This window comes from Ranitomeya variabilis, chromosome 1 (genome assembly GCF_051348905.1).
Source record: "Ranitomeya variabilis isolate aRanVar5 chromosome 1, aRanVar5.hap1, whole genome shotgun sequence".
NCBI classification, from domain to species: domain Eukaryota; kingdom Metazoa; phylum Chordata; class Amphibia; order Anura; family Dendrobatidae; genus Ranitomeya; species Ranitomeya variabilis.
In genome coordinates, this window is record NC_135232.1 from 908,229,019 (window position 1) to 908,251,304 (window position 22,286).

The 22,286-nt window shown below is 42.3% G+C and overlaps 1 protein-coding gene across 3 annotated transcripts in view; it reads left to right on the forward strand.

Annotated features, from left to right (window-relative positions):
* The first annotated feature begins 11,091 nt into the window (after positions 1-11,091).
* LEF1 (lymphoid enhancer binding factor 1) overlaps positions 11,092-22,286 on the forward strand; it is a 216,433-nt gene continuing 205,238 nt past the window's right edge. For all 3 annotated transcript variants that reach the window (XM_077278999.1, XM_077279004.1, XM_077279003.1), the window contains exon 1: positions 11,092-11,853. In XM_077278999.1, the coding sequence (XP_077135114.1) occupies positions 11,635-11,853 (219 nt within the window). In that variant the 5' untranslated portion in view covers positions 11,092-11,634. The remainder of the gene's footprint in view (positions 11,854-22,286) is intronic.

Consider the following 22,286-nt stretch of genomic DNA (forward strand, 5'->3'; position numbering starts at 1 on the left):
TGTAATTTTTAGTTGCAGTAAGGAGACAGAATAATGTATCCTTGATTTATGATATGGTAGCTGATGGCATGTCCAACAATTTACCAAGTTTTTCAAGTAAAAAAAAAAATAGAAATGGGCTGTTGCTATTTGTATTTACCAACAGTTTCCACCAACAGAATCAAAAACATAGTTCTTTGAGCATCAGTAAGATGGCAAGTACCTGAAGCTGTTCAATGTACAATCTGAACCTTTTTTCCTTGAACAGTTACAAATTGGTCACAGTCTATCATCCAGCTAAGTCACAGACACTCTGATGAGAAAAATGATCTGCTACGTTGGCTGTTTTACCAGGTTGTGATATAAAGTTGTTGCCATTAGCAACAGTATATGAGAGTACCATTAGGGGCAGTGTTGGACTGGGGTGTCAATGACCCACCAGTAACATTGACTCTGGGAACTCACTGTTCAGCTATAGCAGGGATATGGAACATTTTTGCCTCCAGAGGCCATTTGGATATTTATACCATCCTTCGAGAGCCATACAAAATTATCAACTTAAAATTTATCCTGCTATATTTGATCAAACAATGAACTAGTTATATGATGGTTGGAACTGCTTCTCTTTTGTGCGGCTGTGATCAGAGGTAGTATTGATGATGTTACTACTTGCAACTGCTTTTAAAGGTTTGCATCGGTCTGGTGTGCAGGTAACTCTTTGGCAATGAACAGGGCTGCCACCAGGAATTTTAGGCCCCCTTGAGACTCCGCCCAGGATCCACCCCATCTCCACCTCCACACCTTGAACCTTTCACAGTCCCACTGCCCACTCTTGAAAAAACTCCACTTCTGCACCACTTATCACCAATCACACATTAACATTTCCCATCGAACACCAGATCACATACAAAGCCATCAGCTTTTGTTTTGGCCAAAAGATTTTTAAGCCTGCTACAACGACAAGGTAGACTTTACCTATACTCTAACCTATGGAAAATATGTTAAAATATCTAGTACTCTTTATAGGCATATTTTTATTTATTTTTCTTTGTCACATACATTTTTTAAAATGATCAATAATACCACATACAAGGAACAAATACCGTCACACCATGACCAGATCACATATTACCACCACATAGTGACCGAATACTACAATACTGATCTTTCATTAAAAAAAAACAAACAATACTAATATTACCATAAGTGCCATATTACCATAGGAGCTCTGTACATAGTATACAGTTTATATTGTAACTGTACAGGTAATACAGGGACTCACCAGTGACATTATACATAGGATATAGTATACAGTGTACAGTGTCAAAACCTACAAGAAACAAAATGAGCATAAACCCTGCTATAACTAAATAAGTAAAAAGTAATTAAAGTGCAAGTAAATAAGTAAAGTGCATTTAAAAAACATAAGGTTCTTAGTAACACAGTTTTGATAAAAAAAAGCATAAAAGCCATCCCACTACAGGGACTCACCAGTGTAGTGCACTGGTAGCAGTGAAGAGGCAGTGACTCACTAAGTTCAAACATAAAAGTATCTTTAATATGTTATCTTCACACAGAAACGGTTCTAATCCACACAAATGCATATAACTTCAGTGCATATAACTTCAGTTTTCAATTCACACTAGTTCATAACAGCATCCTTTAGATTGCAGTCACTACACATGCTAGTCCTCCTCTAACAAGTTCCCGTGGGTGTCCTGCACCGCTGTATCACAGTCTCTACTCACAGCCGTACACAGACCTTGAGATCCTCCTGTCTGCAGCTGTGACACACGCCAGTCCTTCCTTCGGGCATAGGACAGTCTACCTTCGGTTCACCTCTGGGCACAAGACCTATCCACATCCGTGACCAGTCCTCGTGGAGAGCAGCACCACTGTGTATGCTGTGGGTTGCCAGGCCTCACTCTGGCCCTGATACACCTGAGACTCACTAAAAACTCTCTATTCTACAGGGTTTTTAACAATTGTAATCACAGCTGCACCTGTGACTGCAATGCCCCCTCATAGCCTCACTACGCCTCGGTGTGCATGCTGGGGAGAACAAACAACTCCCCTTAGCTGTAACAGGGGTCACTGCCTCACACCAGTGACATTATACACAACAGCTCTGTATATAGTATACAGGTAATACAGTCATCACCAGTGACATTATATACGGGAACTCTGCACATAGTGCATAGTGTATGGGTAATACAGTGATAACCAGTGACATTATACATATGAACTCTGCATATAGTGTATAGTGCACAGGTAATACTGGAACTCAGAAGTGACATTATACACAGGAGCTCTGTATAGATCATATAGTGTACAGGTAATATAGTGACCACAAGGTGATCAGCTGATCAGCTCCGCAGCTGCATGTGTCACGGCTGTGTGACAGTTATGACACTTGCATGGAGAGCCTGTTTGTTGGGCTCTCCATGCATGTGTCGTGACTGTCACACAGCCGCAACACATGCAGCTGCAGAGCCGAACAGCTGATCAGCTGGCGCGCTCCATGTATCGGGGTTTCCTCTGCAGCTTACAGTATTTGGTAAGCACTATAGCTTGCTGAATAAACCCTGACCCGATCAGATTCGCTCATCTCCAGTCTCTAGTTGAAGTCCTTAATCTTTGCTTTTCTTCTTCATCCAGCGCAGACCGCCATCACTTCTTCCAGTCAGGACTCGTCTCTGGAGAAAATAACAGTTATCTAGAGCACTGCTTCCAGAGCACATTCCCCACTTTTCCCCCCAAATTCTACACTATGCTAGATGAACATAAAAGTGACATAGTGCTGCCCTGTACAGTAACATCATTTGCTCTCCCCCACACCCCACCTCAAGTCATCATCATTTGCTGTTCCACACCCACCAGTCTCAATTCATAATCATTTACGCTCCCCAACCCCAGTCTCAATTCATAATCATTTACTGTAATCCACCCTCCAGTCTCAATTCATAATCATTTTCTGTTCCCCATCTCTCAGTCTCAATTGATAATCATTTGCTGTTCCCCACCCCCCAGTCTCATTTCATCATTATTTGCTCTCCGCCTCCCTCAGGTCATCATTTGCTATCACCCGCCCCTTAGTCTCGATTTATAATCATTTGCTCTCCTCATCTTCAATACATAATCATTTTCTCTCCTTCACCCTCAGTTCATCATCATTTGCTCTCTCCACTCTCAATTTATCATTTGTTATCTCCCCCACACCTTCAATAGAACATCATTTGCCCTCTCTCACCCCCATCATTATTTGCGCTCCCCCACATCAGTACATCATTTACTGTCCCCCGTCTCCCCACCATCAATACATCATTTACTGTCCCTCACCCTCAATTTATCATTTGCTCTCCACATACCTTTTTCAATTCGTTTGCTGTCCCATGTACCCCACTATCAACTCATCATTTGCTCTCTTCCACCCCCAAATTAAATGAATGATGAGATGCTACCTTTGCATATAGTGAATGAAGTGTATTGTGCCAACTACTATTGATGTAGGGGGGGGTGATGACCACTCTTGCAGGAGCCTGCTTAGGGGTATCTTATTTGTGCATCTACCCTTCTTTGTCTGTAAACAATCATAAATGTCTCTCCTGTTGGAATCCATATTTATGGACCATCTGACAGCCAGTTACATATAATGTTTATTGACAGCTATGGCACAGGTTTTTGTAGATGACAGTCTGTGAGAAAAGAATTACAGTATGCACTATTCTCTTCCGTTGTCATTCGGATGATAATTGTGCATTCAAATCTCTGGAAGTGCAAAAATATCAGATCCCGCACAGAACATCCATATTGCATATGAATTTTATGGACACTTTGCCATTATTAACCTAGGAACCTGTATTTGATCATGTACATTTTAAAGTGTTGCTGTTAAAATACCACATGGACATAATATATGGACACATGGATGGCACACAAATGATAATATGGATGAAAATTATCCAAGTTTTCTGGATAAAAATCACACTATTTTTCCAGACACTCGTCTCACCTTTCCCTTAAAGAAACAACATAGTAAAGCAAGATACTCTATTGAGGTGACTTCCGAGTTGCAAAAGCAGAGTAGTTCCATGTCCTGTGCTGTACTCGGTTGCTTTCCAAAACCCACCTCTGGTGGTTGGGACCTAGTGGCAGTTGTTTCCATCTAAGCCATGACTGGCAAAGATGGGGCTAACCCTTTAACGGTATAAAATCAATAAAAACTTAATAAAGCTGAATGTGCCATGATGATGTCTAGATGTGGATTACACTGTGAATCTAAATAATGTATTATAGGATCTATAAAATGCCATGACTATTTTCTACTTGCCCTCGTCAGTCTATAGATGAATTCATCTTTATATTTTTGTGATAAATGTTAAAGCTCTGTGTCTACACAATAATACTAATTGATATACTTGGATTATTTGCTATCATGTTTGCATTCCATTATTGACCTCTCGTGTCTCCACTTTTCCTCATAGTTTGTAAACTTGCGAGCAGGGCCCTCATTCCTCCTGGTATCTATTTTGAACTGTGATTTCTGTTATGCTGTAATGTCTATTGTCTGTACAAGTCCCCTCTATAAGTTGTAAAGCGCTGCGGAATATGTTGGCGCTATATAAATAAAAATTATTATTATAAAGCACCACTCCATCATTTTTTTATTTTACTGCTGGAGTGGTGTCACTAATGTAAGTTCCCTGCCCCTAGTAGTATACTTAGCAGCTGCCTTCTTCATCTGTTATCATCGCTGAAGTTGGTCTTGTGACCTGCCGGATTGCCCCAGAACGAGACTCTCGTAGACTTACATTCAGAGCTTGTGACTGTTACCTCTGCCCTCCTGTCAGTCAAAAGTTGCCGTCACAAGACACAGCAGATTGGATCCGGAGCTGAAGACCGTGGCTGGCAAGTATACACTGTGTACAGAATTATTAGGCAAGTTATATTTTAGAGGAATATTTTTATTATTGATCAACAACTATGTTCTCAATCAACCCAAAAGACTCATAAATATCAAAGCTTAATATTTTTGGAAGTTGGAGTGTTTTTTTTTTTTTAGATTTGGCTATCTTAGGAGGGTATCTGTTTGTGCAGGTAACTATTACTGTGCAGAATTATTAGGCAACTTAATAAAAACCAAATATATTCCCATCTCACTTGTTTATTTTCACCAGGTAAACCAATATAACTGCACAAAATTTGGAAATAAACATTTCTGACATGCAAAAACCAGACACCAAAAAATTAGTGACCAATATAGCCACCTTTCTTTATGATGACACTCAACAGCCTTCCATCCATAGATTCTGTCAGTTGCTTGATCTGTTTACGATCAACATTGCGTGCAGCAGCCACCACAGCCTCCCAGACACTGTTCCGAGAGGTGGACTGTTTTCCCTCCCTGTAGATCTCACATTTTATGAGGGACCACAGGTTCTCTATGGGGTTCAGATCAGGTGAACAAGGGGGCCATGTCATTATTTTTTCTTCTTTGAGACCTTTACTGGCCAGCCATGCTGTGGAGTAGTTGGAGGCATGTGATGGAGCATTGTCCTGCATGAAAATGATGCTTTTCTTGAATGATACCGACTTCTTCCTGTACCACTGCTTGAAGAAGTTGTCTTCCAGAAACTGGCAGTAGGTCTGGGAGTTGAGCTTCACTCCATCCTCAACCCGAAAAGGTCCCACAAGTTCGTCTTTGATGATACCAGCCCATACCAGTACCTCACCTCCACCTTGCTGGCATCGGAGTGGAGCTCTCTGCACTTTACTGATCCAGCCTCTGGCCAATCCATCTGGCCCATCAAGAGTCACTCTCATTTCATAAGTCCATAAAACCTTTGAAAAGTCAGTCTTAGGATATTTCTTGGCCCAGTCTTGATGTTTTATCTTATGTTTCTCGTTCAAAGGTGGTCGTTTTTCAGCCTTCCTTACCTTGGCCATGTCCCTGAGTATCGCACACCTTGTGCTTTTTGTTACTCCAGTAACATTGCAGCTCTGAAATATGGCAAAACTGGTGGCAAATGGCATCTTGGCTGCTTCACGCTTGATTTTCCTCAAATCATGGGCAGCTATTTTGCTTCTTTTTTGCCCAACACGCTTCTGGCGACCCTGTTGGCTATTTGCTATGAAACACTTGATTGTTCGATGATCACGCTTCAAAAGTTTAGCAATTTCAAGACTGCTGTATCCCTCTACAAGACATCTCACAATTTTGGACTTTTAAGAGCCCGTCAAATCTCTCTTCTGACCCATTTTGCCAAAGGAAATGAAGTTGCCTAATAATTAAGCACACCTTATATAGGGTTTTGATGTCATTAGACAACACCCCTCCTCATTACCGAGATGCACATCACCTGATTTACTTAATTGGTAGTTGGCTCTCAAGCCTGAACAGCTTGGAGTAGGACAACATGTATAAAAAGTATCATGTGATCAAAATACCACTTGCCTAATAATTCTGCACACAGTGTAATACAAGGGTCAGGGAACTTGCATTAGTGGCACCACTCCAGCTCTGAAACAAAAAGAAAAACTGCTAGAGTGGCGCTTTAATTGCAAAAGGTAAACAAAATCAATTACATTTTTCCGACACTTGCTGGGATTGAGAAAACAAATTAAGAGAATATTACCTCTTCTGCTTCTATAGCATTTCTAGTCCTCACTTCTGCATCTCTAGTACAGCATGTAAAGATGTTTATTGTACTTTTTCTGCAATTAAGCCAGTGAAGGAACATAGTTTTTCTGGTCAAGGATGGAAATGTTGCTGATTGATGTGTCACGTTACAGGTCACATTGCTCATAAAATCTTTGCTGCCGTGATGACTATTTGGTGACTTTAAGATGCTGCATTTCTGTGCCTAACTATATTAAATTACTTGCATCTTCATTTTGTTTTTCAGTGCATTTTGTTATGAATTTTTACCTTGTTTTTGATGCAAGTTTGTGGGGAAAATCAGTACATAAAACTCACAAGAGAAAACGACATGTTGGGGATTTCAAAAACACACTACAGGCCAGTTTATGCAGCATAGAAATAAAAAAGCGCAGTGGACATGAGATCTCTCTACATCCCATCCATTTTGCTGGAATTGTAAAACACTGAGATTTTTGCACGGTGAAAATGCACAGTGTCAAAAACCCGCTAGAAACTTATTGTGGGAACTGAACCTGATACAAAATGTATCAAAATGTCTGCGAGATTATTAGGCTATGTTCCCACAATGAGCTTTTCAGCACCATTTCTGCATAGGTTAGTTGCATTTTTTTTTTTCAAATATGCAGTATAATAAACTCACTAAAAACTCATGTAAGCACGCAGTCTTATTCCAGTAGGATTTTGAGAAGGCGGCGGGGTAGGACCTACCATGAACAATATTATTGCTGTGCTGTTATTTACAAGTAAAACACATTTTTACGAACAGGTTGGACATTACCTGTCATCCTTAATTTGATTAGGCCTATAAAACAAAGTTAACAGATTAGGATGTTGCCAAATAATAATAATAATAATCTTTATTTATATAGCGCCAACATATTCCGCAGCACTTTACAGTTAAACAGTTTTGAACACAACAGTCATAAGTAACAATGTTAACAATAATATAATGATTAAAGCAAAATAAAACAACCCTGCTGGTGAGAGCTTACAATCTTGCTTTTATAGTCACAAAATCCAGCATTGCATTTCTGTGAATATAACATAACAATAAATAATAGTAAATGTAACAATAATATATTTTTTATCGTAAACAATTATTCCCCCTAATTATTTCCACATTTTTCTAGGCTCATATAACCATAGTATTTGGTTCAGATCATACTTATTCAATGCTTATGTCATGTGCTAAATGGAAACAAAATGTGTTTCTTCATATTGGGATTATGCAGTATTATTGTCAGTGTTCTCAATCATTTTTTAATTATAATTCTCTAATGAAATTCATAATAACAAATAGATTATTGCAGCTGTTATCTCCAACATGTTGGTAAATATAACAGTATATTTCTTTTTATTAATTAGTACAAAATTATTACAGGTTACTGATGTTTCAACATATTATAAATAAGATATGAAAGAAAAAAATCTAAAATGTAAATGTATATATTGAAGATGTGAAATATATTGATCATGCATATCAGTTGGCTTGGTGTCTTATAATGGTATTAGTGTTATTTGTTAGAGACACACTCAATTTCTTACAGATCTGGCTCAAGCACAGATGTGATTTAAAAGGAAACGGGTAGAAAAAAAAAGTATTTTGATGTCTGTTTCCCTCCAGCTTTTTCCTTTCCTGCTCTCATAATAATCAGCATCCTTTCCTACTCCCCCTTATCACTGTAATCTCCTCCTCCCCTAAATATTCCTGCAGGTTTGTGTTGTCTACAGTTAAAAATGCGTGCTGGTGAGGTTTCCTGAGCTCATGTCCTAGACATAAATCATTTTAGCCTTTTTTGGATCTAATAGAACAAAAAAAAAACTAAAGATGAGAGGAAAAAATGGGAGTGGGAGAAGTGCTGCCCACATGAAAGAGTTTGGAGATAGGGGAGGCTGCAGAACATGGCATCTCCTGTAATGAAGCTTCAGACCTCTGCTCAGGCTAGAATAAACACCCTGCAGTCTTACAACTTCCTCTCTACTTGAAGCAAGAAAACAAACCTGAAATTCATTAGTGCACAGAATATGACAAACCAGCCATTGACATAATGATTTTCATAGGATCCAACACAAATGGTTAAAAATGCAGTATTACTATTTATTACTATGTCTTTGCTGTTTTATCTGTCATCATCATCTGTGGTGCTGTACAATGTGATACAAACATGACAGTAACATGAATTAATAGGAGACATCACTGCTTACAATCTAAGACGACCAAGCTGGAGAGCCATCAGTGTACTTGCTGGAGAAGAGACAAATCAGTCAGTCATAACATTGTTTCATTTATTATATGCAATTTAGGAGATATTGTTCTTTTATAAGATCTGGAGAAAATACTATTTCACTCCTAATGAAAATATTTATGGCACTGTAGAGAAAGAAATCCAGATGTGCACATGTATAACCGGTTCTACAAATCCTGAGATTACATGTGTATATACAGTTCAGAAAAAAAATCGCACTTTTCAGTAAGTGTTAATAAATTACTAATGGAAACAATGTATCAGATGATGCTAAATATTACTAAAGTAAGACTTCAACATGTAGGAACCATTAAGTGGTCTTTAATATTAAATGCAGACACTAAATTAAATATAAATTAATATTGTACTGCTAGTTAATCTATCATCTCTTGATCCTATCTTCTACCTGTGCTGTATAATGTTTATCTAAGAGCAGTCCTCTGTCTCTCCAGAGATCAGCTGTGTGTCCGGTAAATACTAATATATATATATATATATATATATATATATATATATATATATATATATATATATATATATATATATATATATATATATATATATATATACATATATATACACACACATATATATACATACACAATCTGTCCTGTTACTAATAGGAGCTGGGGTGCTGCTGTGCCCCTGCCTCATTGTGCCTGCCCTATATCCCCGCCTGCAGTGGAGTTTGGGCAGGGAAAGGTGCTCGAAAAATTAGTATGCAAATCCAAGCAATTAGCATGAGAGGGGGATAGGATTTAGGGAGGCAAACTGAGTGATTCTGCACTAATGTGTCACCAGCTTCTACATGAGAATGTGCCCTCTATACCGTCCCTGGTAATGGCAGAGAGGCACTGGGGCAGGGCACAGAGATGGGTACAAGGAGACCCTCAGCCATATCCCGGCTATGTCACTGAGGATTGGCAGCCTGTCTGTTATAGCTGCGGTGTGGTGGGTGCCAGTGGGGGCCAACAGCATCAATCAGCAAGGAGTGCGCTCACCTCAGGACCCCCGATGGCCTTCTCCGTATAGGAGCGGATAGACCCAGCAGCACGGCTCCCGCATCCTCTGCTAGAAATACGGCCGAGACCCTGCTATAGCCTTCATCATTCAGAGCTATATGGTGGTAGTTCTGTTTGATCTCAGCTTATACTCCCCCAGCCTACGAGTATTAGCGAGCCCCCCGCTGCTTGCCCCCTAGATTTAACTATTATATATACATGCATAATGAGGGATTCTCACACTATGTCAAGCATGTCACATATACTTCTTGCATTTTAGTACTATATATATATAATCCAGAAAAATGAAGGCAGCACTCCAACAGAAAAAATAAAGGTGGTTTATTGGCCCATGTGCGACGTTTCAGTCCAGGATGTGGACCTTTCTCAAGCCTTGACTGAAACGTCGCACATGGGCCAATAAACCACCTTTATTTTTTCTATTGGAGTGCTGCCTTCACTTTTCTGGATTATAGCATGAGGTTTGGTATATACCTGGAAGGATTTTTTACACCCTTTGTTTTCTTTTGGTGCTGATATATATATATATATATATATATATATATATATATATATATATATATATATCTGACAGTGTGCAAGTATACATATGTGAAGCATACCTGCAACTGTACATGATGAAGCATACTTACTCATTTATATACATTATATATACATACATATATCGACAGAAAAAAAAATATATACACACACACTCACTATACACATATATACATGCACGCACACATGAATATATATATATATACTGTATATATATATATATATATATATACACATATGTACACAGACATTATACGCACACACAATATATATATATATATATATATATATATATATTTTTTTTTTTTTTTGTGTGTGCGTATAATGTCTGTGTACATATATGTATACACAGACATGCATGAAGGTCCCAGCAGCTCCCCGGCCCATCCAGGACCTGTCCACCTGCCCCACTTATTGGCTCTGTCTCCCTAATTGCAGTTATTAGGGGTATTTCAGTCCGGCCTGCTCTCGGCCCCCTCCTGCCCCCTCCTGCCCTGTGTGCCTGCTCTCGGCCCCCTCCTGCCCTGTGTGCCTGCTCCCCTCCCTATCAGCGGCTGTCAGTCAGTGCGGCGCTTCCCTTTCATCTCTCCCACCGCCGCCTCCTCCCCTCCAGCAGACAGAGCGGGGGAGGAGGGGGCTCGGGAGGAGGGGGATGTTAAAGTTACATTACACAAACACACGGGAGCACACAATCCCACCCAGAGCTAGAGCAGGACGTGTCCCGGGGTCTGCAGAGGAACCTTATGGAGTGACCCGGGGATTGTGGGGGACACCGGAGCTGTGCCTTGTGGGGTCCATGCGCTGCTGTCTGACCTCCAGGGTCAGGATCAGTCCTGCACGAGTGGCTGCAAGTTACTTCTCAGACATCCTGGTGCACTCAGCCCTGAGTCACTGCCATCTTACTCACAGTCACAACAAACTTTGGTCTGCTCTCTGCCGCCTTCCATGTGACGCTCACAGAGAGAGCAGAAAGTTGTGCTGGTGACACCGGGAGCCCCGATCTCAGGAGCGCCGGGCACAGGTGAAGCGTGGAGGAACTTCCCAGGAGCTCGTCTCCAGCAGGTCCTCCTGCAGCGTGGATATCGGGATCAGCTGGATCTGATTAGGTTGGGGGAGATTTGGCATTTTTTGTGTGATTTCTGATCCTCTGTGCTGAGCAGTGCTGGTGTCTTCTCCTGTCACAGCCATGCCTCAGCTCTCTGGAGCCGGAGGAGGCAATGGAGGTGGTGGGGACCCTGAGCTGTGTGCCACTGATGAGATGATCCCATTCAAAGATGAAGGGGATCCCCAGAAAGAGAAGATCTATGCCGAGATCAGCCATCCGGAGGAGGAAGGAGACCTAGCAGACATCAAGTCTTCTTTGGTGAACGAGACTGAGATCACCCCCAGCAACAACAGCCATGAGGTAACTACAAGTGGGGCTCATGGGGTGGGCTGCTTTACATGGAATAGGGTTAGCATGTAATTTCCAGGAAAACTTCAAAGTCCACAAGTGTGCAAAACTCCCCAAACCTAGTACCAATAGTAAAGAGGCTAGCTCCATGTCCTGATGATAGTTCTCCAGTGTGTATACACTGTTCCATGTCCTGATGATCCTTCTCCAGTGTGTACTGTTCCATGTCCTGATGATAGTTCTCCAGTGTGTATACACTGTTCCATGTCCTGATGATCCTTCTCCAGTGTGTACTGCTCCATGTCCTGATGATAGTTCTCCAGTGTGTACTGCTCCATGTCCTGATGATGGTTCTCCAGTGTGTACTGCCCCATGTCCTGATGATGGTTCTCCAGTGTGTACTGCCCCTTGTCCTGATGATGGTTCTCCAGTGTGTACTGCCCCTTGTCCTGATGATGGTTCTCCAGTGTGTACTGCCCCATGTCCTGATGATGGTTCTCCAGTGTGTACTGCCCCATGTCCTGATGATGGTTCTCCAGTGTGTACTGCCCCATGTCCTGATGATGGTTCTCCAGTGTGTACTGCCCCATGTCCTGATGATGGTTCTCCAGTGTGTACTGCCCCATGTCCTGATGATGGTTCTCCAGTGTGTACTGCCCCATGTCCTGATGATGGTTCTCCAGTGTGTACTGCCCCATGTCCTGATGATGGTTCTCCAGTGTGTACTGCCCCATGTCCTGATGATGGTTCTCCAGTGTGTACTGCCCCATGTCCTGATGATGGTTCTCCAGTGTGTACTGCCCCATGTCCTGATGATGGTTCTCCAGTGTGTACTGCCCCATGTCCTGATGATGGTTCTCCAGTGTGTACTGTCCCATGTCCTGATGATGGTTCTCCAGTGTGTACTGCCCCATGTCCTGATGATGGTTCTCCAGTGTGTACTGCCCCATGTCCTGATGATGGATCTCCAGTGTGTACTGCCCCATGTCCTGATGATGGATCTCCAGTGTGTACTGCCCCATGTCCTGATGATGGTTCTCCAGTGTGTACTGCCCCTTGTCCTGATGATGGTTCTCCAGTGTGTACTGCCCCATGTCCTGATGATGGTTCTCCAGTGTGTACTGCCCCATGTCCTGATGATGGTTCTCCAGTGTGTACTGCCCCATGTCCTGATGATGGTTCTCCAGTGTGTACTGCCCCATGTCCTGATGATGGTTCTCCAGTGTGTACTGCCCCATGTCCTGATGATGGTTCTCCAGTGTGTACTGCCCCATGTCCTGATGATGGTTCTCCAGTGTGTACTGCCCCATGTCCTGATGATGGTTCTCCAGTGTGTACTGCCCCATGTCCTGATGATGGTTCTCCAGTGTGTACTGCCCCATGTCCTGATGATGGTTCTCCAGTGTGTACTGCCCCATGTCCTGATGATGGTTCTCCAGTGTGTACTGCCCCATGTCCTGATGATGGTTCTCCAGTGTGTACTGCCCCATGTCCTGATGATGGTTCTCCAGTGTGTACTGCCCCATGTCCTGATGATGGTTCTCCAGTGTGTACTGCCCCATGTCCTGATGATGGTTCTCCAGTGTGTACTGCCCCATGTCCTGATGATGGTTCTCCAGTGTGTACTGCCCCATGTCCTGATGATGGTTCTCCAGTGTGTACTGCCCCATGTCCTGATGATGGTTCTCCAGTGTGTACTGCCCCATGTCCTGATGATGGTTCTCCAGTGTGTACTGCCCCATGTCCTGATGATGGTTCTCCAGTGTGTACTGCCCCATGTCCTGATGATGGTTCTCCAGTGTGTACTGCGTACTGCTTCATGTCCTGATGATGGTTCTCCAGTGTGTACTGCCCCATGTCCTGATGATGGTTCTCCAGTGTGAACTGCCCCTTGTCCTGATGATGGTTCTCCAGTGTGTACTGCTCTTCATATGGCACATTGTGTCAGCATGCATTGTTTTTCTAGTGAATGGTTACTATGTTTATTTTAATAGGAGATATTATGGTCATACAGTGGTTGGGTCATGAACACACTTCTGCTTAAAATCTAGGTTCAGTTAGATGACAATTGTCCTGATAAGCAGGTAGGAGAATTAAGGGTTTTCTCCACACCTGGCCTGGAGCAGGGGTCACTGACACGTGCAGATGTTGGACCATTTTGTCACAGGTGAACCATAACTTTCCATAATCCTGGCAGCTATTATTTCACATCTAGACCTAAAGATTTGTCATGACTTTTTTGTCAGTTCTTCATCAGGATATGCATGGTTAGGTTATCCCTTGGCTGTGCTGTCTTTAGGAGTGTAGTCACTAATGACACACAATAATATGGAGATCCCAAAGAATGTTGTGTATTTGTGATCCACAATATGCGGGAATAGAAAATCTGGAAACACAATTTGCAGTTCCCTCTTGTGTGTTTTTTTTTTTTCTATGACCTTCTCTGAATTACTGTAGATGCCTCCTTGGCCTTGCCATGTGTCACCTCCATTGGCCATGGGAGCAGTGATCCTGGTGCAAGGATATTTCATTTAGATGGCTTATCCCGTATTGTAAATATTTACCCAATAAAACACCAAACAATCAATAAAGTTAGAAATCTGTTACTAAGATAAACTATAACAATGTAGAATATAACATTGCAATGGGGCATCTTGGCAGTTGTTAGGGTTGTGATTAGTTCCTATTGTGATCTAATGATGTATATTTCCATAAAGATACACTTTTATGGTCGTTGCAGAGTGCAGCCGAACTTATTTAACAATGTGTCACAGCAAATCTATGTTTAAGATTTAGGTTAAAACAAAACGGCAACAATATGCCACAGATGTGTACTTGGAGTTTAGATCTTACTATTATACCTTTTAATTGGCAATTTTTAAGAATACACTGTAATTCTTTTTTATTATTGAAATAAGATGCCCATTACTACTGTTACTTTTCAAACTTTTACAAGCTAATGGAAAAAAAAAAATATATATATATATATTAATATTAAAGTTTTTTTTTAAATTTTTTACTTGACTAGGGATTTCCTTGTTAGAACCATTCATGTGTTAATGCATTCAGGACCAACATGATTTTCCATGAAATAACATCATTAATGCTCCCAACAGTACGGTTATTTCACTCATAAAGCAACACTTCTGCTTTTAATAGTCAAAATCCACTAATAAAACAGATTTTCCATTTCTGTGTGGGCCATGCCATCATGTATGTACTTTATTTGTACATGGCATTAGGAAATGTAGCTGTCATAATAAGTCCAATACCATGTTTCCTTTACAGAGACTATGGCATTCGGCTTATCATCCTTATATACAGGCTATGGCATTGGGCTTATCATCCTTACAGTTTACACTGTGTGATGTCGCAGCTCTTCCAGACCTATTATATGTACAGAGAAAGTGGTGGGGTGGCCATCTTTTGCCCCCATACTGCAGAGGAGCCATGTTTTGGCCCCATGCAACAGAGGAGCCATGTTTTGGCCCCATGCTGCAGAGGAGCCATGGTTTGGCCCCATGCTGCAGAGGAGCCATGGTTTGGCCCCATGCTGCAGAGGAGCCATGGTTTGGCCCCATGCTGCAGAGGAGCCATGGTTTGGCCCCATGCAGCGGAGGAGCCATGGTTTGGCCCCATGCAGCGGAGGAGCCATGGTTTGGCCCCATGCAGCGGAGGAGCCATGGTTTGGCCCCATGCAGCGGAGGAGCCATGGTTTGGCCCCATGCAGCGGAGGAGCCATGGTTTGGCCCCATGCAGCGGAGGAGCCATGGTTTGGCCCCATGCAGCGGAGGAGCCATGGTTTGGCCCCATGCAGCGGAGGAGCCATGGTTTGGCCCCATGCAGCGGAGGAGCCATGGTTTGGCCCCATGCAGCGGAGGAGCCATGGTTTGGCCCCATGCAGCGGAGGAGCCATGGTTTGGCCCCATGCAGCGGAGGAGCCATGGTTTGGCCCCATGCAGCGGAGGAGCCATGGTTTGGCCCCATGCAGCGGAGGAGCCATGGTTTGGCCCCATGCAGCGGAGGAGCCATGGTTTGGCCCCATGCAGCGGAGGAGCCATGGTTTGGCCCCATGCAGCGGAGGAGCCATGGTTTGGCCCCATGCAGCGGAGGAGCCATGGTTTGGCCCCATGCAGCGGAGGAGCCATGGTTTGGCCCCATGCAGCGGAGGAGCCATGGTTTGGCCCCATGCAGCGGAGGAGCCATGGTTTGGCCCCATGCAGCGGAGGAGCCATGGTTTGGCCCCATGCAGCGGAGGAGCCATGGTTTGGCCCCATGCAGCGGAGGAGCCATGGTTTGGCCCCATGCTATGAATAGAGCTGACTTGGGAAGTTGAACTCCTGGGGTGACATAGGTTTTGTGTAATTGCTACATTGCATATTCAGGACACTTGTCATTTAGACTAATTGTTTCCCAGCAAGTGAAATGGCAACCCACAGATGACTGGAGTCTCCCTTATCAGTCCAAGTTCTGTGTCTGCTTTGCTTTGCCTGTATGTAAACTTTTCCCAGCCTATCTAATCTTAGATTAACCCCATGTAACACTATAGCCCTGCCTCAGCTCTTTGAATTTAGTGTAATTTGACCCATTTCTGGGAACTCCCTCAGAAGATCAGGCTGTGCCTGTACATATAGATATATAAAAGGTTAATTAAGAGCCAGTGGTGATTGAATAAACAGCTTTCACTCTGTGTGACAGATTAACCCCTCCATTGGTGGAACCTTGCACAGAATGACACGGGCACCATAAGGCTGTGTCCAGACTGAGGAGAAAGTTCACAGGACTCCCATGGCCTCCTGTGAAGTTGCAATGAACCAAACAGATGTCACCAACTCTATTTTTAATTATTGTGATTATTGTGATCTTGGCACCAGATCGCCCCCAGCATAGGTGACTTGGCCTAATAATTAATTCTCTATATGGAGTGGTACATTTTAAGACCTGAGACATCCCTTTACCTAGATGGAGAATTCTTTAAATAATGGATGGCACATAAGAAGCTACTCATAGAGCATGAAGGCAATCTCATGTAAGTGGCTCCTCATCTTTTCTATAGGAAACCTTCCGCCATTCATTGTTTTATTATGTAATGAATCTGTGGCACGGATCCTCATCTTCCTCTATGCAGAAGACCTTCCGACCATGGTGGAAGTGTTTCCAAGTTCCATTAAACCTCTGCAGTAGACCTGGAACCTTTGATGTTTAGTTGATGTAGAATGGTCTTATCTTACAAATGCTTCATTAATCCGTCTTTTACAATAGTAAATCGGGTTTGATATACCATATACTGTTTCTTTTATATGGCATGTAGTTATTTTTAATCTCTATTTTAACCTCTTTGGTGCCAGTTACCTCCTATAGGTATATTCTTGCTGACAGAGAGCTCTTGTGTTCACAATTGAGCTGTCATCACGTAAGGTTCCCCATAGACAGCTGGGGCCAACACAAGCAAAGCAGAATGCAGGTGAAGCTACATGCAGTGTAGGGGATATTGGCATATTTTGCAAACATACACTCAGGAATAAGTGTGCCCACCCGGAGATGTTGCCACATTACACAGTTTGGTGTGTGTCCCATTACTTCATAGGCAAAGGATAATTTAGTCTATAAAAAAAATATATATAGTGGCTGTATAGGTGATGTAGGAAAAAAAATAGGGCAACCACGCAGACATTGTTCTCATGGTTTTGTTAAAATATTGATGAAGTTTTAGCGTGAGATACGATCACAGACCCGATATAGAAAACCAGCATGGTGGTTAATTGCATCAGGATATGTAGAGAATATTATTTTTATGCCCGATTCTCTTCATCATTGTATTTTTCCCATTGCATAAGTAATAGGACACGAGTGTGGCGACAGGCATGCCGGAGACTTGTGATGATGACATGAGTCAATGGGTTCACCGTGATCACAGAACAGGCGTGCAATCTGCCGTCCGAACTCGGCTATGTCTTACAAATAATACATTTCTTTTTCTGGTCTTGCCATGAATAAGTGCCAAATCTAAATATTGGCGCGAATCAATTCCTGAATATTAAAATCTGATAGTTCTTATAGAAGAATGAGCTGCTGCTCCTTGTAGATGCAGAATACGTTCAATGCTGCGAAATGTAATGCAGGCAAGTGAGACTGGGGCGTTGGGGGAGCTTTACGTAGCAAATTCGTGTTTTTGTGTTGAATATTACAATTAATAGTCCTGATCTGTAAATATAAAATATTACACCTCTGTCTGAATTGTAACAGAAGGACACATTTCTGATATATTTGGTTATTGTAAATCCACTTTTAGTATGGAAGCATACTATCTGATAGTGTAACATATAATATACCGTGTAAACAGAATGAAAATTCCCATTGGTTAGACACATACAAAAACCTAGTTCTGGCTATATTGTCAGTGTATCCATAATAGGCCATAGTATTCCCTGAGCCCAGACTATACCAGGGGTTAAAGAGGCCTAGGCTTGATTGTACCCTGGGTATATTATGGTCTGGGCCATTTCACACCCCCTCATGCCAGATTATACTCCCCTTGTTATCAGTAGCGTTGCGTGCTATACACAAGAATTTCTTAATTTTTCAATATCTTAGGGGCTCAGGTTTTTCAGGTAAGTTATGCGAGAAGATAACAGACTTAAATCTTAAACTTCTAAATACATACTCTTATATTACTTAAAGCAGAAAAACTTCAATCAGTAAAAATATTAGACTTCCACAAATTTGAGATAAATAATCCTACCGCACTTCTCAGTAGTCACACATTGAAAGTAGCTGTGAGTCTGAGTATGATAGCATGAGATCTGCACACTTCTCAACCAATCAGAGACCGGGTAAGAAAATCAGTGATGTTATTTCAAGGGCTCATAAAATGGATGGGTTTAGTTTGGCCTAATCTATTATATACCCCAGGGCATAGTTTGGCCTAGGAGAGTTTATTCCCCGGGGGTATACTCTTGCCTGGGTTCTTCTATTTCTTTTTTTTTTTATGATGGTTACACTGGCTGACTTTATAATTAGTCCAACTAGAAAGCCTATGGATCTATTTCCTGTTAGTTTTGGACATGGCTGCCTACTCTGAATTTTTTTACCACGTATGTTGAATTGTTGAGGATCTCTCCGGATACATGATATCAATTTTGTAGAACCCTCCCAATTGTATTGTTATCTTTGCATTGACAGGGGAATGCTCACGTGATAATACAATATACGGTATTTACAAAGCTTTAGGGTATGTGCACACGTCAGGATTTCTTGCAGAAATTTCCTGAAGAAAACCGGAAATTTTCTGCAAGAAATCCGCATTTTTTTTTTTTGGCGTTTTTTTTTCCCTTTTTTTTCGCGTTTTTTTTTTAGCATTTTGCAAGCGTAATTAGCTTGCAGAATGCTAAAGTTTTTCAAGCGATCTGTAGCATCGCTTGGAAAACTGACTGACAGGTTGGTCACACTTGTCAAACATAGTGTTTGACAAGTGTGACCAACTTTTTACTATAGATGCTGCTTATGCAGCATCAATAGTAAAAGATAGAATGTTTAAAAATAATAAAATAAAAAAATTGGTTATACTCACCTGCAGACAGCCGATATCCTCAGCGGCGTCCGTTCCTATAGATGATGTGGTTCAGGACCTTCGATGACGTCGCGGTGACGTGAGCGGTCACATGACCGGTCTCGCGACCAATCACAAGACAGCGACGTCATCGCAGGTCCTGAACCACACCATCTATAGGAACCGAAGCGGCAGCATGCAGCGGTGATAGGCGGGAACACTCCGGGGGCCATCGAAGGTGAGTATATGACTATTTTTTATTTTAATTCTTTTTTTTTTTACCAATTATATGGTGCCCAGTCCGTGGAGGAGAGTCTCCTCTCCTCCACCCTGGGTACCAACCGCACATAATCTGCTTACTTCCCGCATGGTGGGCACAGCCCCGTGCGGGAAGTAAGCAGATCAATGCACTCCTAGGTGTGCGGAATCCCCGCAATTCCGCATTTTTAATGAACATGTTGCTTTTTTTTCCGCGATGCGATTTTTTTTCGCGGAAAAAAATGCAACATTTGCACAAGATATGCGGAATACACTGAAAATAATAGGAGGCATATGTTAGCGTTTTTTTCGCGTTTTTGTCACGTTTTTATAGCAAAAAAACGCGAAAAATCCTGAACGTGTGCACATGGCCTTAAATTAACTCATTCACAATGATTATGGTCTTATCTCTGTACTTAACTCCCTATTATTCAATTATCATGGCTTTTTTTACCTGGCTCTCCTGTTTAGTTCAGCCTCATACAGTCTGCAGCAATTACTGTGTTAGACCATTGGGGAGGCAGAATGTGGTTGTGATAAAGGCTCCTGCTCCTTGTGACATCTGATCTTTACGGCCTACACAATCCCTGAAACTGCCAAGTAGTTGACACCAAAATGGTACCTGCTGTGTTTTTCTCATCAGTGTTTTTTTTTGGGGGGGTACCAAGGATAAACTAGATCATACATAATTTGTTAATTTAAAAAAAAGCCCTTCAAAATTTATCTGGTGTCATGACTTATTGATTACAGTAGGTTGTATAGGCAAAATTTTGATTTCTATGATAGCCATGTTTTGGTCCTATTTACTTGGCAGAGCATGCGCCTTCTCTCTCCACTATGAATGGATGAAAAGTTACAGAAAGCGAAGTTTCATAAAATATTATTTTTACTGTAAACCCCCCTTAGAAAGAAACCAATCAACAGTTTTTCATATTTCCTTAATTAAAGGGGCATTCCCATCTCCAAGATCCTTTCTCAATATGTACTAGGTGTAGTAGTAGTAGTAGTAGTAGTAATAATAATAATAATAATGTTGGCAAATACCTCCAAATAGAAGTATAGTATAGTTTTTCTGACTAGCTATTTTGCCAACCCCAGCTGCAGGGCATGTCCGTAGCTTAGGTATCCATGGTTACTTACAACCACTCATATAGTGAGTTAGTTAGCTGTTAGGCCTCTTTCACACTTGTGTTGGTACGGGTCCGTCGCTAAGCGTCGGCGCGACGTACCGACGCACGTTGTGAAAATTTGTCACGACGTGGGCAGTGGATGCAGTTTTTCAATGCATCCGCTGCCCATTGTAAAGTCCCTGGGAGGAGGGGGCGGAGTTCCGGCCGCGCATGAGTGGTAGGAAATGGCGGACCCGAAGTGCCGACGGTCCGCCAAAACACAACGCATCCAGTGCACGACGCCATACGTCGTGATCCGTCGGCAATACAAGTCTATGGGCAAAAAACGCATCCTGCGGGCACATTTGCCGGATCCGTTTTTTACCCAAAACAACGGATTGCGATGGATCTAAAACGACACAAGTGTGAAAGAGGCCTTAGTTGTTGTAACCATGGATACCTAAGCTACTGCAATGCCCTGCACAAGTGCTAAGTGACATGGAGAATCAGAAAAACTATACATTTCTAATTTGAGGTATTTGCTAATATTATTCATATTATTCCATTTACTACATATTGGAATAGGATATTGAAGATGGGAAAACCTCTTTTAACTCCCTCAGAAATCCATACCTCATCCTCCCTTCTATGGGCGCTGCATTCAGGGATCTTCTGCGCAGGCTCCGGCGAGTTACTGTGACCTCCGGTGTGCGCGCCGATAAAGTGCTCTCCGCACTTCCTGCCTGCACAGCCATCGCTAGGAACCATGTGTAAATGGTAATGACTATGCAGGGAGCAAGTGGGAAGTGCACCTTATCGGTGCGCACACCGGAGGTCTCTGGAGCGGAAGTAGCCAGGGGCCGGCACAGAAGATCCCTGAAAGCAGCGCCCATAGTAGGGAGGATGAGGTATGGATTTCTGAGGGAGTGCAGGGCGCAGGCGTGGGATTCCAGGGCCGTAACTGAGGGAGGGGGGTAGTATTACAGTGAGGACAGGGGGCAGGGATTTCTTCCAGGCACTGCACGCACAGGAGCCTGGAAAAAATCATTAGCATAAAGAGAATATAAGATTTCTCAGCAACAAGACCACTAATATGAGGCATACAGGTAGGACTAGTGTAACATTTCTATTACCTGTATGCCCATATTAATAGGTCATATACGTCCCGGGGTGACAGATTCCCTTTAAGTGTGAAGCACTACCTCATCTTATCCAACTTCCTTATTACCAAAAGCTAAACCTTTTGGGGCAGATTTATCAAAACTGTCTTTAAAAAAACAACAACAAAAAAAAACCTCATTATTGGCCATAACAACCAATCACTGTACAGCTTTCATAGGGCTGTTTTTTTAAAGAAAAATCTGAACCGTTTATGGTTGCTATGGCCAACAAATAAGTTTTTAGTTTTCATTAATTGTAAGCAAATGTGCAGGGACAGCTTTAAGGGAATATGTCACCAGATTTTTGTTTCGCCGTTTGAGAGCAGACTATTGCTGGGGTAGAGACCCTGATTCCAACAATGTGTCACT